The following is a 24,519-nucleotide window of genomic DNA, read 5'->3' as shown; positions in this document are numbered from 1 at the left end:
TTTCATTGCTTCAGATGTGTTTATTGCGTGGCCTTTTCTTTCTCCAGTTTGAACTGGAGAATGCTTTAAAATGCAATTAAAATATTGGTACTTAGTGTAACTAACAAGATGAACAATATGAAAATGAGCTGAATGTGAAATCTTGGCTCCATTGAGGTCAACAGGAGTTTTACCATTGATTACACTGGGGCCAGCATTAAAGTTAAGCACTTGGGCCCAGAGTTTTAAAGGTATTTAGATGTAGCTGTGCTCAGCAGTTGATGGGAACTGACAGTTGATGGGATGTAAGCTCTTATGAACCTAAATCACTTTTGAAAATGAGATTTAGGCTTCTAAATCAGTTAGGCCTTACAACACTGAGCACAGAATGCCAGATTCACAAAGGTACTTCAGCACCTAACATCCATTGAAATCAATGGGAGTTTGTGAATCTGGGCCTTGCTTAAGTGCTTTCCCAAATTAGGGACTAATTAGAGTTGCCAACTTTGTAATATTTAAAAACTGGACACTCTAGCAGGAGTGCTGGAAACTCCCCTGTCCCTCCTCTTCCCCTGAGGCCTCACCCTGCTCCACCTCTTCCGCTGAGGCTCTGCCCATGTTCACTCCTCTTACCCCCCCACCCCCCAGCACTCGCTACTTTTCCCTGCTCCCCCTTCCCTCTACCGGGGTCGGGAGGATCTCACTTGCACAGCTGGGGCTGGGAGCTGCAGCCACCCGACGCAGGTAGGAGGCAGCCCTGGCTGAGTAAGGCTGGCGCAGATGATGACCTAGTGCCTCCGCTGCCCTCAGTAACTGGACTTCAGGTGTCCAGTCAGTAGATCTGACTGGACACTGTCAGATCCCCTTTTTGACCAGACATTCTGGTTGGAAACTGGGCACCTGGCCACCCTAAGGGCGATGTCAATCAATGTTATCCACAAGGTGTTGGACTTTGTAGCCCTTTCCCAGGTACTACAGTTAAGTTGTCTCCTAACAGCATCCTCAGATCACGTTTTCATTCCCTTGTATCCATAAACTAAATCTTTAATAAAAATGGAGACTCTTGAATCCCTCAGTCTATCCCCATGTTCACATGGACCCCAGCAGGTCTACATAATAGTAAAATGAGCAGGATGTGTCCTATTGGATTCATTAGGAACAGGATTAAACCCAGAATGACAATTGTTTGTGATGGATGGTGTACAATGGTGTACTATGTAGCTGCTGTTTTTCTGTGTGCCCCAGAGCCATTGGGCATATTGGTCATTTGATCAGCAGTATCACAGACTTTCCAACAACATGACAGTACATATAATATATGGCACTTAAGAACAAACAACAAGGAAAAATGCTTGCAAAATAGTTAAGATTTCTAAGGGCCTGTCTGTGATAATTCCTAAAGGAATTTGGTAAGGGGGAAAAAGGCCACACTGTTTTTGTTTTGTTGTGTTTCGTTGACAATCTCTACTAAAGCTCCGTTGTCTTTAAGGAAGCAGTATGAAATGCTATATAATATCTGATTTTCATTTTCTTTCCTAGGGTTGGATTACTTGTAAATAGAATGAGTAACAGGGCCAATCACATAAGTCATCTCAAAACAAGGTATCAGGTATTTGTTGTGTAATATCTTGGAGGATGTTAACTGTGCATTAAGATTTAGATCATGATTTGAAGCATTCAGTCTTTTAAAGAAATAACTCTTTTTTCCTGATCACCACAGTAAGTGACTAAGTAACTGAGAGACACGATGCATGCAGAGAAATTCTTATGCAAGAACATACTGTATACCACATAGACATTTAGAGTAAATTTGAAAGTGCATGTTTAGGTTGCACTTTCAGAGCACGTTCCAGGTTTCAGATGATGGTTAAGGTCCCATCTACACTAAGTGATCTGTGTTATAGCCAAGCAAGCAGACAACTGTATTATCTAATGACTTGGTTTTAACTGTAGTGCAGACAGACGCTATATATGGGTCACTATTTATGCTTTTCTAGCCCACACTTTTCCATTAAGCAGCCACATAAGGAACTGTCTAGGCCTCATCCCATGCCAAACAGAACACAAACCTATATTCCCTTCTACACCTTTTTCTATCCATCTAGACATTTTAGGTGCTTTACATGACCCTCGTTACCGTGGTTTCTGGCACTTCACACTCTAAGTTATTTGTCCTCATGGCACCCCAGTGAGGTAGGAAAGTATTATCATTTACAGATGGAGAACTGAGGCACAGAGAGATTTAACCTCCAACCCTGCAAACACTTACCCATATGGTTAAGTCAGGGCCTAAGCAACTTGCCTAAGGTCTTATAGGAACAGCTGTTCTACACTACAAAGTTAGGTCAGCATCGCTCAAAAAAGTACAATGTAATTAAGCCAACCTAAGCCTTGCTGTAGATGCTGCTACTTCCATTGACCTAGGTATGGCCTCTTGGAGAGTTGCTTTTACTACAGAGACAGAAAAATCCCTCTAGTTGCTGTAGTAAGTGTCTGCACGACAGAGGGAGCAGAGGCGGAGCTGTGCTGCTGTAGTGGTTCTAGTGTAGACATACCCTCAAATCTGTGGCAGAGCCAGGAATTGAACCCAGTCTTCTGAGTGATGGGAGACTATCTGCAAGGTGTTAGTGGAACTGTCCCTAATCCCCTACTCTGCTTAGAAAATCACTTGCAGAATTCTTAGATAGTTCTTCTGGATGAAGATCTACTACTGTCATCTTTACATTTGTTAATTGACCGGGCACTGTCAGGTCCCCTTTTTCTTCTGCAGTGCACTGTACATAGTGCTATATCTTAAAACCCATCCAGTAATTGAATCTTGTGCAAAATTTGGCAGCTCCCTGGCTAAGTAGTATGATTCATCATGAGCATATTACACAGCTATTCTGTGTGCTTCACTAACTGCCAGTTAGGACCTGTGGCCTATATCCCTGGACGGCCACCCTGAACATGCATCCACAGTTGCAAGCCATTGAGACATTCAAGTTGGAGCTCCCTTGGTGTGCAGAGAAAGAGGGGTTGTTGGCAGGATTGTCCCTAAAACAGCTTCTCAACTTTGAAACTTGCTTTTCCCCACCTTAATCCAAAACAGCTCAAATCTGGTGACCATTAAGGCATGCTGCAAAGCCCACCTATTCTCCCTGTTTTTGGGAGAGAGGAGAGAAATCTGAGGTTGGAAGATTTCTGGTGGGAAGAGAGATTTTTCATTGCCTCTTTTTGGCTGTGCTATTTTTGTTCAGGTTGGAGAGGAGAGGGTGAAATGGATGGCATTGTAAATTAAAATAATATTTGTATTTGCAAATATTGCCAAGGGCACGTAGGGCCATGAAGAAATACTGTTATCCTTTTTTGTAGAGATCAGAATAAATTAATCAAAGGAGGCTTGTAGTCATTTTGATTTTGTCTTTCAGAAGAGTTTTTTATTCTTACAATTAGGAGAAAACATGGGGCCAGATTCTCAGCTGGTGTAGTTCCACTGAAGTCAATGGCTCTATGCCAATTTATATCAGCTAAGGATCTGACCCATAGGCTATTGGGAGTCTACTCATCTGCCAAGTAGCTGCTGCAGCGGCAAAGAAGTGCCCAACGATTCTCCCTTCCCAGTATCCGTCAGCTTTACAACCAAACCAAGGCTGCGTGCTTTCACCCATATCTGGCTATGGTATCTCTGAATCACTTTTCTGGAATGTAGCATAGGGAAGCTGGTGCTGTCATAGATAGGGCCAAGTGCTTCATTAGCAAGGGAAGACTGCACCACACTGGAAAATCTTTTCCCCCAGTATACTCTTGATGGTACTCAGAATCTAAGATTGTAGAAACTAGTTTTAGATCCTAATAAAAACCATCCGTATATTATCAGCATTGTTCGTCATTAGTGTGGAACATATTCATTTGGGTAGAGAGCCTGAAAGCACTCCAATGATATTCTGAACCCACTTCTAGGCAAACAAGTAAAGACCCAGATCCTCAAAGGTTAGGCTCCTAACTTCCATTGATTTGAAATCAGTGGAAGTTACAAGCTTAGTACCTTTCAGGATCTGAGCTTAGGCCCCAGTCATGCAGTGAGCTTTATGTGGGATGAGCCCTGCACCTATGGATATGTCTACACTGCAATTAGACACCCCTAGCTGTCTGATTATGGTGTATAATCAGGAGTATTATTACATCTATACTTGTATTTTGATTGTATTTCATAAATACCTGTTTTTTCCCCATCCTGCCTACTAAAAAGTATGACATTTAAGAAGGACTAAAACAAAGTTGCTAAATTAGTGATCAATGGCTCCATGTCTAGTTGGCAGCTGGTATCAAGTGGAGTGCCCCAAGGGTCGGTCCTGGGGCCGGTTTTGTTCAATATCTTCATAAATGATCTGGAGGATTGTGTGGATTGCACTCTCAGCAAATTTGCGGATGATACTAAACTAGGAGGAGTGGTAGATATGGTGGCAGGTAGGGATAGGATACAGAGGGACCTAGACAAATTGGAGGATTGGGCCAAAAGAAATCTCATGAGGTTCAACAAGGATAAGTGCAGGGTCCTGCACTTAGGACGGAAGAATCCAATGCACCGCTACAGACTAGGGACCGAATGGCTAGGCAGCAGTTCTGCGGAAAAGAACCTAGGGGTGACAGTGGACGAGAAGCTGGATATGAGTCAACAGTGTGCCCTTGTTGCCAAGAAGGCCAATGGCATTTTGGGATGTATAAGTAGGGGCATAGCCAGCAGATCGAGGGACGTGATCGTTCCCCTCTATTTGACATCGGTGAGGCCTCATCTGGAGTACTGTGTCCAGTTTTGGGCCCCACACTACAAGAAGGATGTGGATAAACTGGAGAGAGTCCAGCGAAGGGCAACAAAAATGATGAGGGGTCTGGAACACATGACTTATGAGGAGAGGCTGAGGGAACTGGGATTGTTTAGTCTGCAGAAGAGAAGAATGAGGGGGGATTTGACAGCTGCTTTCAACTACCTGAGAGGTGGTTCCAAAGAGGATGGTTCTAGACTATTCTCAGTGGTAGAAGATGACAGGACAAGGAGTAATGGTCTCAAGTTGCAGTGGGGGAGGTGCATCTCTTGGGATTTGGCCCTAAACTAATGAATAGCTAAATATTAAACAACCAAATAGTATTTTCAGTTAGGTTTTGATTAAAATCTACAGAGACAAGAATATTTAGAGCAGAGACATAATCTCCATCATTAGCTCACCTGATGTTCACCAGTAGTACGGATGCATATTTGTCTTATGAGTTGTGTAGTGGGGTAGTTACCCACTCCTGCCCTGTCGGGCTTAAAAGCCAGCCCTGGGAGAGAGCCAGGACTGAGAGCAAGAAAAGCTAGGCTGATTGGGGAAATGGGCCACGCCCCAATCAGGCCGCAGCTGGGCCTATAATGGGGCTGCTAGGCTGATGCTTAGCCAGTCTCTCTCTCTCTCTGTGTTCAGAGAGGGAAGGGCCTGGCTGCAGGGACCTGAGGGAATACCTAGATTGGAGCAGGGCTGAGGGGGAAAGGCCAGGGGAGCAGGGGAGCTCCGGCCTGGAAACCCCCAGCTGCGAGGCCTAGATTAGGGCCTATTAGGTACTGGGGTTTACTGCCAGGGGGCAGCACCCCAGTGGGAGGAGGCACTGGGTCCAGGGAGGGACTGGGGCCGGCGGTAAGGCGGATCACCAGACGGCAGAGGGTGCTCCAGAGGCTGATGAGCTAATTCACAAGGACAACCAGCAGGAGGCACCGCCGAGTAAGTCTGGCTCTATTACAAGCTGGTATAAAGTGCAAGTGGGCAAAAATAGATATCTGAACAACGTGGAGGACACACACTTTCCCATTCCACTACTCTGTGAGGTGATGAGCCCCCATAACTTCCATTTAAGTCCTCCCACTGGATGAGGCTGCTAAGAAGCACAAAATTATCTGTCACTAGGTGTTTTCCATACTTTTGATTTTAGCACGTCGACTTACAATCACAGTCTCATCCTCAAGGCTTTTTGTTACACAGCAATCTGGATAAGTGTTATGCAGAAAATATGTTGCACTTTGACCTTGAAAAGTTAAAAGGTATTTATACACAGTAGACAGATGATAACATTGTTCACTTGCTCACTTGTATGTCTGGGTTTTGAACATGGTTAAAGTGGCACAAACTTTATTGTTGTGCTACAGCAAGTACACTGCATTTGTGACAAAGCTCTAGGAAACATGACTTTGATTTATTTAAGCTGCCTGGTTTAGTTTTCAAAATGGCATGAAAGAGTAAAATACATCTTTTCCAACAACATCCTTGTTTTAAGGAAGAGGAGGACTGAATAAGCAACACTGCCTTGCCTTTTATTGTATTGTTTGAGTTGTTACAGATATAATCAAAACAAAGTGAAGAAAACACTTCAGATTTTGAAGATCATGTTACATGCTAACGTATTTACATCTTAGGTAAAACACCGTTTTACAATCTGCAGGCTACAGTGCCACAGTAACTGTATATCAGTCAAATCAATGGGTTCTGCCTATAGGGAGAAGTGGGCTGAAGGAGGAATAAAGAAACTGTCTTAGGGTATGTCTACACTGCAATGTAAGCCCAGGGTTAGTGGAACTTGAGTCAACCAACCCTGTGTTTCAGAGTCTACACTGATTGCTGAGTCCCCGTTGAGAATTTTTGACCCTGATCCCCCAACCTGGGGCACCAGTGTCCACACTGCAGTACACAGGCCTGCATCCAACCAACCATATCCCAGACTTCCTGGTGCCCTCCAGATATATGGCCACCATAGGCGCCAACTCCATGGAGCACCCATGGAAAAAAATTAGTCCCTTCTCCCAGCACCTCCCGCCCGCTGAGCAACTCCTCCCCCTTGCTCCCAGCACCTCCTGCACGCTGCAGAACAGCTGTTCAGCGGCATGCAGGAGGCGTTGGGAGCGAGGGGAAGGAATGGAGCACACTCGGGGAAGGAGGCAGGGAAGAGGCAGAGCAGGGTTTGGAGGAAGGGATGGAGTCGGAGCAGTCCTGGGGCAGGGGGTGGGGGGCAGGCTGAGAGGAAGTCGGCACCTATGGTGGCCACTCTAGGTTTTTAAGATGACAAGAAAATTGGACAAAAATTTAAATGAATTTCACTTTCATTTTCTCTACGATTTTGTCTTGAGCAGGTGAACGCAACTTTGTTGTTGCCTGACTTTTGAGCACGTCAATCTTAATTTAGGTTTGTGTGTGGAATTTCCTAGGTTTTTAAAAAAACAAACAACAAAATGAAGACAGATTCCATGATGTGCAGTTATTTTCTAGAAAACAGAAGATCCCTCTGCCCTATACAAGAACATATGCATACTCAGTGAGGGAAGGGTTTTCTATTCCTTCTTTATGCACCTTTAAATATTTGATAGGAGGAGGTAGCACACTTTCTTAGACCTTTGTATCTACCCTACATATTGTGTGTAGTGAAGCAGAGTTTCTTCTCACCCCTGCCTCCATCCATATACATGCATTGATTGAAAGAAGGTAGGATAGGGTGGAGGCCTGCTACCTTCCACATGCAGCGTCATTTAGAAAAAGGCTGTTTTCCTTTGGACATCTTCACCCTCCCACAGACCCCTCTATATCACAAGCACACGTACAAATCTGGTGAAATACTGAGAGATCTTATTCATCTGAAGTTTCCATTCCACTGATCTATGCGCACATGTGCTGTGCCAGGGGAATATTGGTATATCCTTAGGTTATTGTAAAACAAATATAGTTGACATGCATGAAGTACATTTTTAACCCTTCATAACTCAGCTAAATCTCAGTACTGAATCTTCTCAGAGCACTAAAAGGCACATAGGGATATCTCTGAACTTACAGCATCAGTCCCTGACAGTGAGGAACTAGATCCTTTTTAAAAAATCCTCTTAATGGCAACAGGGTTTCTCTCACTCTTTGCTTGCAAAAACTGCCGAACTTTTTGTTCAATTTCACACCTGTTCTGACAGCAAATTTTATCTAGAAAGATAAAAGCATGAAGAGTTAAAACATCTGAAAATGATCCTCCATAATGAAAATGTTTGGGCAGCTTTAATGATAGGTATTAGTACACACTCTGCTGATATGAAATAATACCCAATGCTTCATCTTTAAAGCATTTTACAAATGTCAATTAATTCCAGAAGATTCCGTTAAGTGTTGTCATCCCTATTTTTAAAATGGGGATGCTAAGGCAGAAAGGTTTTCTAAGGTGGGTAGTGGTGAAAGGGGTTAATGACAGAGCCAAAGAGTATCTGGTTCCCAGTCCTGTGCTCACACCACTAATTCTTTAAGTGACCAATTAGCCTGTTATGCCAACATAAGCACGTCTGATATAACTCGAAGTTTATTGCTGTATCGCTTGCAATATAAGTATGCCTGAGGTTTTTTTTTTTTTTTTTTTTTAAATCCTATCCTTTCTATACCTCATGCACTACCACTGAACTTACTTTTTGGTTGATGACCAAACTTAGGCCTTCAAAGAATATTAGGGTTGGAAGAAACCTCAGGACGTCATCTAGTCCAAGCCCCTGCTCAAAGCAGGACCAACACCAACTAAATCATCCCAGCCAAGGCTTTGTCAAGCCATGCCTTAAAAACCTGTAAGGATGGAGATTCCTTGCTTCACCACCCTCCTAGTGAAATAGTTTTTCCTAATATCCAACCTAGACCTCCTCCACTGCAACTTGAGACCATTGCACCTTGTTCTGTCATCTGCCACCACTGAGAACAGCCTAGCTCCATCCTCTTTGGAACTCCCCCTTCAGGTAATTGAAGGCTGCTTTCAAGTCCCCTCTCGCTCTTCTCTTCTGCAGACTAAATAACCCCAGTTCCCTCAGCCTCTCCTTGTCAGTCATGTGCACCAGCCCCCTAATAATTTTCGTTGCCCTCCGCTGGACTCTCTCCAATTTGTCCACATCCCTTCTGTAGTGGGGGGCCCAAAACCGGACACAATACTCCAGGTGTGGCCTCACTAGTGCCGAATAGAAGGGAATAATCACTTCCCTCGATTTGCTGGCAGTGCTCCTACTAATGCAGCCCAGTATGCTGTTGGCCTTCTTGGCAACAAGGGCACACTGCTGACTCATATCCAGCTTCTCGTCCTCTGTAATCCCCAGGTCCTTTTCTGCAGAACCACTGCTTAGCCAGTCGGTCCCCAGCCTATAGCAGTGCATGGGATTCTTCCTTCCTAAGTGCAGAACTTTGCACTTGTCCTTGTTTAACCTCATCAGGTTTCTTTTGGCCCAATCCTCCAATTTGTCTGGGTCACTAGTCTACACTACAGGGGAAATTCGATCTAAGCTACGGAATTTGAGTTACGTGAATAGCCGACGTAGCTTAGATCTACTTACCACGGGGTCCACACTATGTGATGTCGACGGGAGACGCTCTCCTGTCGTCTCCCCCTACTCTTCTCGATCTGTTGGAGTACAGGGGTCGACAGGAGAGCGATATGCGGTCGATTTAGCGGGTCTGTACTAGACCCGCTAAATTGACCACTGATGCATCGATTGCCGCTTGTCAATCCCCCGGGTAAGTGTAGACAAGCTTTTAGTAAAAGCATTATTAGGCTATATGCTACAGCAATGGTTCCCAGACTTTTGCAGTGGTTCATCAGCTGCATTTTTGTTTTTTGGGGGATGGGCCTACCTCCCTGCTCCAGGAGTTGCCGCCTAGACATGACAAAGGGGAGGCCAGCCTAAATGTGAGCAAGGGGCATTACAACCTAGCACACAGGGTTACAGTTCCACTCAGGTTTGGCCTGGCTGACCCTCCATCACCCTATGCACAGGTCACAACTCCTGGACCAGGAAGCCAGGCCTAGCCCTGCAGGACCTGAGCCGCCACTGTGGGTTGAGTGTAGGGTGTGCTTGCTCTCCAACCCCCACCCCCCTCTGGGACCTCCCCTCTACACTGGGCCATCGATCTATCTAGAGTCTGGTCAGGACCCTCTGTTTGGGAAACACTGCTCTACAAGAATTTTTTCCTCCCCCCTCCACTATAAGCAGAATCCAGTTAAAAAAGTAATTCCACCAACACACTCACAATGCGATTACTATAGAAACCCTCCTTGCTGAGTGGTAATAAATCACCAGCTGTTTAGGATACCAGTTTTGGAAAGGTTTGCACGTGGCGTGACCCTGTACCACCCTGGAACACAGTGTGCATTCCAAGTTTGTTCAAGTGCACATTTTATAATTGTGCATGAAGGCACGTTTAAAGTGCTTACATTAAGAGCAGAACTGAGCTTAGGGCAGTGAATTCTACAACTATCAGAACAAAATAAGCTTTCCTTCTTTCTCCTTCCCCAGACTCCACCCGGTTCCTCAAAATTGCTGGCCTATTTACAGATGTTTAAGAGAACCTCTGTGTTGTTAGAATGTTTACACCACAGAGCATTTCAAATGCAGTCTGAGCTACACAATCAAGGCCCACCCCAAAGACAAGAGTTGTACTGTACTATTGAAGAATGTACTGGTTCTATGCTCTACCACCATACAAGGCAGCTCTGCATTCCTGCTGGTAACCTTTCATTACCTCTTAAGTTTCCAGATCACTGCCAAACTTCTTTAACTCCACGGAATGATTACAAGGCTTTATAAATATAAACCTCAGATTCTGTTTTGCGGTTCTGTACGGGAATGCCAAAATGAAGGTAATAACATATAAAACAGGACTGAGGCCCTATTTAATAATAGTAATAATCCTTTGTACTTCTACAATGTTGTATATTTCTAAAAAGCTTTACAGGTTTTAGTGAATCAAGCCTCAAATCATTACAATGAGGTAATGTATTTATCATGCCCATTTTACACAGGGCTAAACTGAGGAACAGGGAGTTTAAGGGATTTAGCACAGGAAGTGAAGGGGTGTGTGGGATTAGAGTTCTGGTTTCCAGTCACACTGCTTAGTATAGTGGTTCTCAACCTTTCCAGATTACTGTACCCCTTTCAGGAGTCTGATCTGTCTTGCATACCCCAACTTTCATCTCACTTAAAAACTACTTGCTTTCAAAATCGGACATAAAAATACAAGTGTGTCACAGCACACTATTACTGAAAAACTGCTTGCTTTCTAATTTTGTCTGTATAAAATTTTAGTTTGTACTGACTTTACTAGTGCTTTTTATGTAGCCAGTTATAAAACTAGGCAAATATCTAGATGAGTTGATGTACCCCCTGGAAGACCTCTGCATGGCCCCAAGGATATGTGGGCCCCTGGTTGAGAACCACTGGCTTAATCTACTAAAACCATGCTGCCACCTCATTCCTTAGCTCTTAAAAAAAAGTACTCCACCATAATGATCCAAAGGCTTCAGTTTACAGCAATGCTGCTGTAGTGTTCTGGAAGATTGAGTTGGAACAGGCTAGAATTTTCATTTTGTTTTTAAATAAGGGATTTAAGATACAAATACTGGGATCTAGAACTAAGTTCCCTGTAAGGTGTGCTCTTGTGCAGGAAGCCACCAAGTGGTACACACTTAACTCCCCCACCCATGGGGCTGCTCATGTAATTACTTATGACTGTGGGGTGAGGATAGCAAAATCAAGGCCAGAGTGATGTGGCATTGTTAACTAGTAAACCAGATGGCTTCGTTACTTAAAATAGTTATTTGATAGCATGTGTCTTAACCTAGCCTTGGATGTATTTTATTGGGTTGCTATCAAACCCACTGCTCTGAGGGCCCCACCACTATCATCACAGTGGAGAACTCTGCATGGAGCCCTCATTGGTGCCACACCAGCATGACTCAGCTGGGGTAGTATCTGCAGGGACAATCGCATACAGGGAGCTGGACTGAGCCCAAATCTTCTGTCTTCCAGGACAGATCCCAGGTTGCCTGAACGTGCTGGTTCGAGAAAGGGAGAGGCCACCCTGTCTCTACCAACCCAGCAGATGGCTCTCTGCTGGTGACTCCTGATACTGCCTTGTATTCTTATATACGTTTTTGTACCACACATCACTGTAGTCTCTAAGCGCCTTCATAACTGCATTAAGCACTGTGACTACACATCTGTCACGTGTTGTTTGTTCTCTCATCCTCTCCCCCAAGGGAGAAGCATGTGTAGTGAAGTGTTGTTTTGTTATCAGGGGTTTATGTTTATTTTTTAAATGCATTAGATATACCTGGTGCTATGTGTTTATAAACAGAGAAGGTAAGGTTAAAGAACTATGCCTTGCATTTGGAGCAGAAAGTGGCAAGGTTTGTGATGGCCCTTAGGTTCTGGGTGAGTTCATTCCAGTCTCAGACCACTCCTGAGAAGGTTCTAGCTCCTGCACAGACAAACTTGACTCTTATGGTTGAGATTTCCATTGTGGCTGAGGAGTGAAGTTGTTGACCGTGGTCTTCATCCCAGAGCTTGACAGTGTTTTTGGTGTCCTAGACCCAGGCCATGGAGTGCCTTGAAGATAAAGACCAAGACCTTGAACTTGATTTCAAAAGTCTATCGGAAGTCAATGCAAAGTGTGGTGGGACAGGTGTGATGTGCTCATGGTAGCCTGTGTTGCTGAGGGGATGAACTGCAATATTTTCTACTAGTTGGAGTTTCCTAAGTGCTGGAAGTTTCATGCCCAGGTATATCAAATTGCTGTAGTCCAGCTGAGAGGCAATGAAGGTACAAACAACTAGGCTAAGGTCTTTGTCCCTGGGGATGGGGCGGGGGTTGGGTCACAGTGCATGGGTGCATAGCTATAGTGAAGGGGAAGGGTCCCAATGCAGGAGTGGAGCCTCAGCTTGGCTTAAGTCAGCCCTGAATACAAGAAAAGGTATGCCTACAAAGCATAGCTTGTGGGGTTCATGCTACGGGGCTCTTTTCATTGCTGTGTAGACTTCTGAGCTCAAGCTGGAGCCCGAGCTCTGGGACCCTCCCACCCTGCAGGGTTCTAAAGCCTGGGCTCCAGGCCGAGCCTGGAAGTCTACACAGCAAAGAAAACAGCCGTGCAGCCTGAGCCCAACTCAGCTGGCACAGGCCAGCTGTGGGTTTTTCTTGGCTGCGCAGACACACCCAAACTGTTAACAGGTAGGTAGATCAACTTTTGCTTTGGAAGCACCTGGGACCCAGGCGGGCATGGGCATCCCAAGAGCATGAAGCAGAGAGAGGAAGTAGATTAGTCAGAGAGCAGCATGTCTTTAGGCTAGCTGGAGAAGAGAGGCAGGCTGGCATGCTTGAGAAAGCAGTGAGCTTGTTACTACAAAACACTGGGCTTCAGCTTGACCAATTTGATTAACAACTGTTAGTCACTCATGAAGATGAATGTGCATTGGCTCAGTTTGGCAGTTTTGTCTAAAACCCACACACACTGCCATCTATAAGCCTCAAGGTCTGAAACCGTATCACTTAATCACTACATCCAGCCCCTCTGGGATGTCTGAATGTTGCCATTAACCTGGGAACAGCAAAATCATATGACAGCTGAAGGACAGAAAGTGAACATCTTGGTCAATTAAAGGATCGTTTAGGGAGATCACATGCTATTACTAGAATGGAATTTGGTCAGACATCATGCAGATTCACCCACCACTTGCATAAAAAAGCAGCAGTTACATCATTAGAAGTGATTGGGACCTTGTTTTATTCTCATTCAACAGATGGCACCTCCAGCAGCATGACAGGTCTTTGGTTAGGTACTAATTCAAAGAGTTGTTCATGGAATCACCTTCACCACTTCCTCTAGCACATCTGTTTTCCTTGGATGTCTCCCATCTAGCTACTGACAGCCGGAACCTGTTTAGCTTACAAGATCACGGTCCGTGGTGGTACAGGTTCAGGGACACGCACTTTAGGTATGTCCTCCTGGCCATTAGGAGGTCTCAAGCCCAAGAAGGTGGTACAATTTTCCATAATAAAGGGTCCAGGGAACATGTGTGTGTGTCCTGCTAGACTTGTAATACTAAATTGGTTATTGTTCATGTCATTTCAATGGTATTATTTTGCAGCACGCTCGTAGGCTCTCAGAGCACTTTACAAAGGCCTCAGTGCTTTTGTGCTGTTCTAGCATATCACTCTCATTCAGCAGACAAGCTGAGAGAAGTCCTATCCCACAGGGCTCCCACTCCTGTGCTTTAAACACAAGACCTTTGATACAAAATTGGAACGAGTGGTATTTGAACAAAATTGTGTAAATTCATATCAAGATCATGATCACTACAGAGTTTGAACAGACCTTTCTGTATTCTAAAGTGCATACGAAGACAACACCAACAAGTATGGTCTTCAGAACAGCGTGAAGCTTAAAATAGTTACCCAAAGACTTTTTTGTCCTTGATGTTAACTCCCCCTACTGCAGTAAAGGCATATTTACATCAATTAAAAGAGTGGAATAAAAATTATGCAACTTAAGTTGAGCAAAGCTTTTTTATTTGTGAGCATTAAGGTATACACATAGACGTGTAATTCTTAAAGAGCTGAATTTGAAATTTGCATAGTTCTTTACAAAGCCAACATCTCTCTCATTCATGTTTGGCACCTGTATTACACAGATTAAGACATTTCAGCATACAACTGTTATTCTTAGAAAATAAACAAATTTAAATTTCAGTCCCCCTCCCCTCAAAATCAGATCTCTCCCCAAAATAATCACAATATTTAAATCCATTTTGAGTTCTAGAGTAAGAAAAGTTAGTATACAACTGTAAAGTTTTTGTTCAAATACAAATACTGAAAGGGTCTTGTGAGAACTACCCATTTTGTTTCTGCTTCTGCTAAGAATTTACAACATATGCCACTAACTTCTGGATAAAAATTCAGATCACTTAAAATGTAAAGTCCTTCACCTTTTGTAGAATGCCAGATTCTCAGAATGAAATAGATGTGTCATTCTGTGCCATGCCCCTTGATAAACTGCACAAGTTTGGAAAAGGGCATTCATAAATACCGGAAAAGCCAGTTTAAAATTCTTTATTGGAGGAGGAGAAAGGATATGCCCAAAATCAGACTGGCCTAATCTTTTTGACTAGCAGAATGAAGCCTCACTCATATATTCCAGCTTGACAAGTTTTCTTTAATTTTCATGTACACCTACTAAAAAGTTAAGTTGTTTTCAGGGAAAGTAAATTAAGATTAAGTGACACATTGCATTCCACTTTTATTGAGTTCTATAAATCTGGGTGCATTTTTGTTTTAGACAAAATGTGTGGCTTTAGCAAAGTGCTTGATGAAAGCAGGAATGCTTTTAAAACTGTTAATTTACTGCCCTAACTGAAGTGAGAAACCTGTATGTATCATTCACAAAGACAGCCACACCCAGGAAAAATGATCTGTTAGTTCTAAGCTTGTTTTCTATCCTGCATTTTACAAGAGGAGGAAAGTCTTCTTGGTGAAGACAGCTGTTAAGGTATGTAGCTCACATCACATTTTTCTACATATTTAGGATATGAAAAAGTTAGCATTAAGTGCTCAAAAGCAATACCATAAAGAATAGAGCAATATGAAACTTTCACAAAGTATTACTTATAGTTAAAGAAAGCAAGTTACAGAGCAAGTTTCTTGGTTATTCATTCAGAGTCTTTGGGAATAGGCCAATTTTTAAATGCCCAGATATTGCATTTTACAGTAGAAATGCAATGACTTTGAAACATGGTGATACTTAGTTTCATGTACACATACCACTCTTAAGACATCATTTTTTTCTTACATTCTACTGAGCAGAAGACCATTCCTTCTATTGGCATGAATTTCTGACCAATTAGACTCTTGCTACAACAGGAACACAGGAAGCACTCTGTTGTGGCATGCCAGTTGAAGTTGTTGTAGGTTACACGCTGAACTTCTGGATCAATAGCATTATGGCAGCCTTGGCAGACCTGATGAGTGAAAACAGCAATCAAATTATAAAACACATTCTCTCTCCAATTTGTGGAAAGGGTAGAACTCATGGAAGGCAATAGGAATTACTAGCTGCGAATGATGGACGCACAAAAGGGAATAAATACTGTAAGAACTCTTCTGGGCCAAAAGGAAGCTTTAAAGCCTAATTCAGCTATCAGATGGTTTCAAGTAGTCAGCGTACATATTAAAAAATAAGCAAATGAGCAGGCACTAGTGTTTTAATTTTTAAACAAAACAATAAATCAAAGAACCCATTGCGATAGAGCCTAACCTTAAAACATTTATATAGCGATGGTGACTTGAGGCGCCAACCAGGACAAGTCCTCATTGTGCTACATGTTTTTATACAGCACCATATTAAATGCCATGTCCAGGGTCAGTGTCCTTTTTTTGGAACAGCTTGCCACTGACAACACAGCATTGACAGACCTGATGAATTGCATAGCCACCGTAGGGGAAGTTACCTCACACCATCATTGACCTCTGCAATTACTTGCATTTTTCAACCCACTGATTTCTGTAACACAGTTCAGTATGGTCAGTAGCTCCTGTTGTGACAGATATGGCAATTTCCTGAAGTATTCTGGACAAGCCTTACTGAATTAAGTTTAAGTATCTTAGGAGTTCATTGTATTACAAATGCAAATGTGTTTGTATTATTGTGGAATTTTATGTAAGGTCTGTGGAGGGAGACCTGACTAATGTAAACTCTGGAAAGTGTTATGAGCTTCAGAGGACTGTCTGAAACAATGTACCCTCTCCAGTTATACAAGAACTCAGCCTTTGGAAACCCTGCCCTGAGGAGGGGGCCTTTGTCAGCCGATCACCTGTTACACGAGAACAAATCAGAATCCCAAATTGTATAAAGGACTTTTAGATTCATGAACATTCTTGGTCAGAGCAAAAAGGTGTTATGAACTTGACCACAGAACACCCCCTGTATGGGGTTTAAGGACGTTTCATCTGCCAGACCCCTTGTTGGAATTGGAGTGAGCTTTGGTAAGCTTATTAGCATGTGTAGGTTCTTTCACCTTAAGAATAAAGGTGCTTGCTTAGAAAGGGCTGTGCAGTAACTTAACTGGGGGCAATTATGCTGTTTATAACCTCCGAGGAGAAGGCAAAACAGGGCTGCCTAGGCAATCTGACCTGCTGGGGAACTCATACAATGAAGGCAGGACCCAGCAGCCTGGAAATACCCAGGTCAGTAGGGAGAGAGACATGTGTCTCGGCCCAAGAGAGGTGACGGCTGGGGAGCTGGAAACCTGAGAGCAGATGCCCTTGATGGACCACAGAGGAGGAATATGGTTGCAGTTGCCCTCAACTGTCACACTTGCGAGCAATCTAATATTTGTCTTACTACCACACCCCTCTTCCCTACTGGGATTATGGCACTAAGTTTCTTGCGCAATTCCACACCTCCTCATCCCTCTGGTGGCATTGTGCAGCCTTTAAAGTAATAGGAACTGCAAAGACTACTTTGGAGTAGATTAATTTGCTTTTCACCATAATACACTATAACTCTTTGGCCTGTATCACAAACCAGTCCTGAAATCCTTACTCTGGTAAGACTCCCATTATAACCACGTATTATGGTGAGTGGTATTACGGTAACGGTATTATGGTAACATTTCCAAAAGATAAGGTCCAGGTTTGGATGGTCAGTTACGGTCTTAAAGCCACACCATGACTAACAGGTTTTCAGAATTTAAAGGGATATTTTATTTTCATTGTATACACTGGATTTAAAATGCCCATTAAAAATATTCTCTCAAAATATTTTAGTTGTATTCTTAAATGAGCATTTTCACTCCAGTATGCACAAGGAAGATTTGTGTTTGTAAAATTCTATTACACACATACTCACTCTCTCACCATATGGAATCCCCAAGTGGAATGTCTGTCTTAACTATTGTTATTGGACATACAACAGTCCATAGAATAAGATTCCCTGTGATGCTAATTCTAAATATCTGGATCTATGTAACACTGCAAAATATAAGACAGAAGCAGGCTGAAATAAAAACTTTGCTAATTTGGCCAGCCCAAAAAAAGGAGGGGGGGGGGAAGAGAGAGAGAGTCAGGTCAACATTTGACAAATCAACGTGCACAAACTAGCAGGAAAAGGCAAAAGTTTCTGGGTAGATAATTTAAATGTTGAAGTTAAAAAAAATGGTAGCAAAACTCTTGAGTAACTAACATACACAAGCTCATGCCCCCACCCCTACTTTTTTGATTAGGCCCTCTAGTGCTAGGTTTTTTTAACCTCATAAAACTACTCCAACATTATCCACCCTCTAATCTGTTTTAAACCACTTTCAAGTGGATGAAATCTGAGGCGTGGATTGAATCTGCAGATTCATGAAGAGCTTAGGGTATGTCTACACTGCTTTTTAAAACCCGCAGCAGTGACTCTCAGAGCCCGGGTTTACAGACTTGGGCTTGGGCTATGGCACTAATGACAACTGTTTAGATCTTCAGGCTCAGGCTGGAGCTTGGACTCCGATACCTACCTTCCTCCCTCGGCTTCAGAGCCAGAGTGTCTGCACAACTGTTTTTAGCATGTAGCAGAAGCTGTTGTGGGTTTTAAAAATGTAGTGTAGACACACCCTTTAGGGGCCTGTATACAGGGAGTTGTACAGTTGCAGTTGAGGCGACAGTCTGACCAAGGAGATTCAAGCTCAAAAGTCTTCTTTGAAGAGCTTGCTTCAGTTTACGGTTATATTGTGCCCTGTGCCCAGACCTGGCCTGCAGGCATTGCTGTTGTTGCAAAGTTAGTTAAGACTATTCAAGGACCAAAATGCTGAATGTTGTTGGCACCGTTCCAAAGGAAGAACAGCACTCTGATTTTATATTTCCTTTCCCAAGTGATGCAACAGCTACGGATGCACCACCAGAGGAAGCCGGACTCTTATCAGTCAAAGTGTTTTGTAGTTTATTTCTAAGATATATTGTTTCCAAGAATCTTAAAGTGATTTACAGTCAGCCATTCATGAACTGAGTCTCACACCACCACACCATAATGGCTGTGCTTTAGCTACTAAACTATGCATTCTCCTCAGACTTAACCGTTAAGTAACCAAGCCTGAAGTACAGGCCTTTTGGAGTTATGCAACATTCAATTAAAACAATGTTATGAAAATGGAAAGACATGTTTCAGGTCAGTTCATTTAAGCTACAAGGACAATGGTCAGACTGAGAAGAAGGACATGCTCTTTCCAACAGTGTGTTTCGAAGGAAGCATCTCAAATAGCAGGAGAAACACCACAAATTAAAAAATCTGAACTGAGAAGTACTGGGATTATATTATATAAACTTCTGAAGTAGCACACACGTCACATCCATAAAAATCATTTCCCAGAGCTGTAACTGCCATTGTGTTCTTACTTTTACATACAGTAGAACCTCAGAGTTATGAACTGACCTGTCAGTCAACCATACATCTCGTTTGGAACCAGAAGTACACAATCAGGCAGCAGCAGACAGAGACACAGACACAAAAGGGTGGGGAAGGGGGGGAATACAGTGCAGTACTGTGTTAAATGTAATCTGCTAACAAAATTAAAGGGAAAGTTTAAAAAAAGATTTGACAAGGTAAGGAAACCGTGCTTGTTTCATTTAAATTAAGATGGTTAAAAGCAGCATTTTTCTTCGGCATAGTAAAGTTTCAAAGCTGTATTAAGTCAATGTTCAGTTGTAAACTTTTGAAAGAAGAACTATAACGTTTTGTTCAGAGTTACAAACATTTCAGTTATGAACAACCTCCATTCCCAAGGTATTTGTAACTCTGAGGTTCTGCTGTAGTACTATACACACACACACACACACACACACACGATCGTATTATGCCTAGACACTGTATTCAAGGAGCTGAACGTAAATCCTTAAACTCCAAGGCAATTCAGAAAGGATGTAGAAAAGAGATTTTAAATTCTTGGTACTATATAGAGAAATCTTGTAACTTTTTTTGCCCATACATAAATTTAGGGGCTGTTCTTGCCCTCAATAGAAACTGTCATTCACTTCAGTGATTGCAGGACTAGGTCTATAGCAGAGGCAAAAGTAGGCCGATACGGGCCGGTAAGAAGTGTCCACTGGTACCGGCCCGTACACAGCTGATGTTTAAGCGCTGTGTCGCTGCCCCCCGCCCCCAGGGCCGCCAAAGGGGTTGGGGGGCAAAAGGAGCATCTGCCCCAGGGCCTGGTGATTTAAAAGGGCCTGGGGCTCCTGGCCACTGCTACCGTGGCAGCAGCCAGAGCCCTGGGCCCTTTAAAATCGCCACTGGCGCCCCAGGCGGCGTAGGCCGGGCAGCATAGAAGGGCTGGCTGGGGGAGGCTGACCCCCCTGTCCCGCCCCTTCCGCCCAAGGCCGGGCCCCCATACCGGTAAGTAATTTATCTTACTTTCACCCCTGGAAAAAAAAGCCAAGAAAACATGGATGAAGAGCATTATTAATGCTTATAGCTTTTCCTGTGTGGATTTCATCAATCAATCAACATACCTACAACAGATGTTCTAGTCATTTAATAGATGGGTACACAGAGGTTAACTAACATGCAACATTACAGTTACTGACAGAATTAGAAAGTGGGAGTCAAAATCCCAACCCCAACTCTCTTGTTCTTCCCACCAGACCACACACACTTCCTACTTTATGATAATCTGCACTATTACTTTGTCAGTAATTAGTAATACTTGAAATGTAGTGGTGACATCTGAGATAAAAAAAAACCACTGATGGCGTGGTGATGAAACTGACAGAGTGAAAATGGTGGTAGCCGTGGTTTATGTTAGCAAAATGACTTAATGTCTCCTATATCTTAAAACCATCCTGCTAGCCTGGTAAGTTACACAAGTCATCATTATTGTATACAGTGTTGTTGTAACTGTGTTGGTCCTAGGATATTAGAGAGACAAGGTGGGGAGGTAATATGTTTTACTGGACCAACTTCTGTTAGTGAGAGAGACAAGCTTCTGAGCTTACAAAGAGCTCTTCTTCAGATCTGGGAAATGTACTCAGAGTGTCAAAGCTAAATACATTTCCCAGACCTGAAGAAGAGCTCTTTGTAAGCTTGAAAGCTTTTGTCTCTCACCAAAAGAAACTGGTCCAGTAAAAGATATTACCTCACCCACAAAATCATCATTAACCCATTTTCATATCTTTCAGTTTCTAGGAAGTCTTAGTTCAAGTTTACATACTAAATGCTCTGTAAGTTGTCTAGTTGGTTAACAGATTGCATTCTTTTAAACTGCTTCTATATATACACACATGAATTAGAAAATTATTTCGGTATCAAGTGAAAGTAGAAGACAACTGATGGACTTCGACCCAAATTGAAACAATTCATACCTTAGATTAGTATGGATGAGAATGTGATTGTATACTGCACCATCAAAAAGTTGTCACTCTCATTTCTACAAATCAAGATAACTTCAGGTATCTTACCACAGCATGGTTCTTCACGTAGCATGGTTTGCAGACAGGCTTGTCATTTACCATGACATAGATTTCCCCAGCCAAGACGCAGTCACAATCAAAGCAGCAAAAGTGTTTCAGGTGCCAATTTTGACCCTCTGCCTGGGTATATTCATTGCTGAATATCAGCTATGGGGGAAAAAACAACACAAATGTATGATTTGAACAGTATTTCTGTCTAGGAAATTTTATACCACTAACAAGGCATGTTGCCAGGTTTTCAAAAATTGGACATTTGATTGCACTGTTTCTGAATCCAGATTGTCCATGCACATTTAAATGTACATTCCATGCACATTTAAAGTTTCATTTGCTTGGCTTTGTTTCAGATACCCTCTAATGACTGTTAATGCAGTAGATTCCAATGGCATTAATATGTCTGCTCTCTGCATTTTGCATTAAGATATTTGTGTAATTTAGCAAGGCACTCCACCTAGCGTCCTTAGCAAGAAAGACAAACAAGACCAAGCTAACTGCATTATATTCCACATAAGTCAGCTCTCCATTTAACTGATGATTAAAATGTATCACTCATCCCTTTGTATAGGACTGTTTTGTTAATATTCAATTACTTTCAGAAGAAAAGACTGGTTCGCAGTAAAACACCTATATTCTAAATATGTACATGGGGGGGCTGGGGGCTTTGCCTACCTCATCACATCCAGCACATCGGGGTTTCTCACTGTCACAGTAGTGTCTTCCACAATATAGGTTTCCATTCTTCCAGAAGTAGATCATGTCCACCAGAAGTTCATTACAGGTGCAGCAGACAAAGCAAGCGGGGTGCCACAGTTTGTCATATCCAGCACGCTCAGCATAAACAGCTGGATCACCTTCTTTCATGTTTAATTTGCAGCGGTAGCAGGACTATAATGAAGCCATCCAAATTAAGTCAAGTTAGATATAAAATGAGGATATATAAAATATCTATAAAAAAAATTCCACAATTTGTATTTCAGTAAATCCTAACTTCCTAGCTTAAAATTAAGGAGGTGGAGTTACTCCCAAGGTCAACGTTAGTAAGTTTTATCCCAGATCAAATAATAGGTTTAATTAAGCAATAATACAAGAAGATCAGTGCTATGCCAGCATAGCACCAATGCTGATTAACTGGATGGTGGTTTTTGCAATGTGTATATTTATCCACTGGAACTGAACTGAGACCACCGGAAAATTTCACATGGTTCATGGAACAGTATGAAAGTAAATTAGTACATGTTACTACAGGAGTTCTATGGGCTGTATCATATAGGAGGTTAGACTAAATGATCACAGTGGTCCTTTCTGGCCTTGAAATCTATGAATCTGTGCAGAGTCAAGAACAGCACCCAAGAGGTGAGTGACCATTATCCTATTAGCTAATCTAGTATTCTGTGGACCAACTCTTCATGAGAATGAGGAATAACTAGTGAAACCAATAGTTGCTGGAGTAAAATTGGATCACATGAAATAAGAATAAGGTCATATACTTTTAAGTATTGAAAAGATTATAAAATAGTGGCTGTATCTGCCAAAGATAGAAGGCACATATTGTTCCTATTTCAAAAATCTTTGTGTTAAGCCTACACTCCTCTGCTGCTGAGCCACTCATGGCTGTTGTCCAATTATCTATCTTTGGGCAGGGGGAAGGAAAAGAAAAAGTATAAACACAATCATACTACAGATAGGTTCCAAGAAGTCTAGGCATATTGTTTTACTAATATTTATATTCTATACTGAAGTGGTTTTGTCCGCCAGTTGGAGTGTAGAGATGGTGTATGCTATACAGTTTATCACTTACGCACTTCCTGCACTGATTGGTTTTGTTTCATTGTGTGCCTCTTTTCCTCTCTCCAATAGCTATACTGTGAATATGAAACTCTCCACTGACTAGCTACTGTGATCCCTCTATTCTGATTGGCTCCTTTCATTCCCCCCCCCCCCCAACTGAAGTCAATAAAATATTCTATTCTGCTTTTCGCTCCTTTCAAATAAAATATTTCCAGGAAGTGTACATAAAAGGGAGAGTCCAAATAACCTAAATAAATAAATAAAAAATGGGGCAGTGAAACTGCTGAAGGGGTAAGTACTAGAAGTAATAAATATTCTTTTGGCTCATATCCTTACTTCAGGCCTGCTTCTGTTCCCATAGGAAAACTTCCCACTGGCTCCAGTTAGTTTCAATGTGAGCCAGAGTAGGATCTCCATGTACTCTATCTCCCCTGCAACCCACTAGCCTTGTGGGAAAAAGAGGGGTATTATTCACACAAGATTTTTTTTCCCTCCACCAGATAGATAAAGTTTGACTCACTGAACCCTGACTATCCAATCTCCCTGCTCTACAAGGCTTCTTATTTAGAGCAAAAGAAAAAGTTCATTTTAATGAATATGTATTTGAGTGTGCCCTGATACCTTAATAAAACCAATTTTTTACCTGCATTGGGAGAGTCCCAACCACCCCCTTTTAAATTCAGTTTGGAAACACACAAATATATATGGGTCACAATGTCCCTATTTGCCCCCTTCTTACCTGGGCAAATCATGCTACACTGAGGTGCTTTAGGTTACACACTCCTAGGAGATTTAAATGGGAGAGAACTGGCAACAGGGCATTTTCTGTAAATGCTCCTCCACAGGGGGTTGTGAGCTATGTTTCCCTTGATCCAGTGTAATCCAGAGCAGTTTATCATCACACTTTGCACAAGGGGGTACTTCTAAGAAAATATTAGTTTATTTTGTAACAGGAAAGAAGAAGGAAGGTTCTGACTGCGTGACACATCTTGTTGTATTATAGCTTAATTTCACCATGGCCTGTTAATAGGGGATTTGCTACACATGGGCACGCTATTTTAACATGTGGTAGTAGCAGCCCTTATTGCAATGGGAGTCTTGTTATTTATTTCAAAAAGTAGTTTCCAATATCTAGTTTGCTGCAGCAGTTGAATAAGAATTGCAGAGATGGTCAGATAGAGTTCCTTAACTGCACCAGTCCACACTTAGTTTAAAAGCTTTGAATATACTAGACAAAATGCTACAGAATCTAGCCCTATGTTAGGAATAACTCCTATGATACACTTACAAAGAATGAACTCTAAAGTTAGATTCCTCCCCCACACAGCCCCATACAATCCATGCATTATTCCATGTTTCTTTTCTGAGATATTCCAAAGTTACTAAAAACACTCATTCAGTTGTAGCAGTTCCTTGTAAATAGCTCATGTGAATAATATGAATTCCAGTAATTTCACTATCTGCTCTTTGAACCCCAATAG

The 24,519-nt window shown here is 42.4% G+C and overlaps 1 protein-coding gene across 1 annotated transcript in view; it reads right to left on the bottom strand.

Moving 5' to 3' along the window:
• Positions 1-14,393: 14,393 nt before the first annotated feature.
• TES (testin LIM domain protein) overlaps positions 14,394-24,519 on the bottom strand; it is a 41,225-nt gene continuing 31,099 nt past the window's right edge. Inside the window, exons 5-7 of the mRNA XM_074952068.1 lie at positions 21,920-22,135; positions 21,239-21,397; positions 14,394-15,771 (exon numbers count right to left, since the gene is read on the bottom strand). Of these exons, the coding sequence (XP_074808169.1) occupies positions 15,580-15,771; positions 21,239-21,397; positions 21,920-22,135 (567 nt within the window). The 3' untranslated portion in view covers positions 14,394-15,579. The remainder of the gene's footprint in view (positions 15,772-21,238; positions 21,398-21,919; positions 22,136-24,519) is intronic.

This window comes from Natator depressus, chromosome 1, assembly GCF_965152275.1.
Source record: "Natator depressus isolate rNatDep1 chromosome 1, rNatDep2.hap1, whole genome shotgun sequence".
In the NCBI taxonomy this organism is placed as follows: Eukaryota; Metazoa; Chordata; order Testudines; family Cheloniidae; genus Natator; species Natator depressus.
This window is presented reverse-complemented; position numbering and strand designations above follow the sequence as displayed.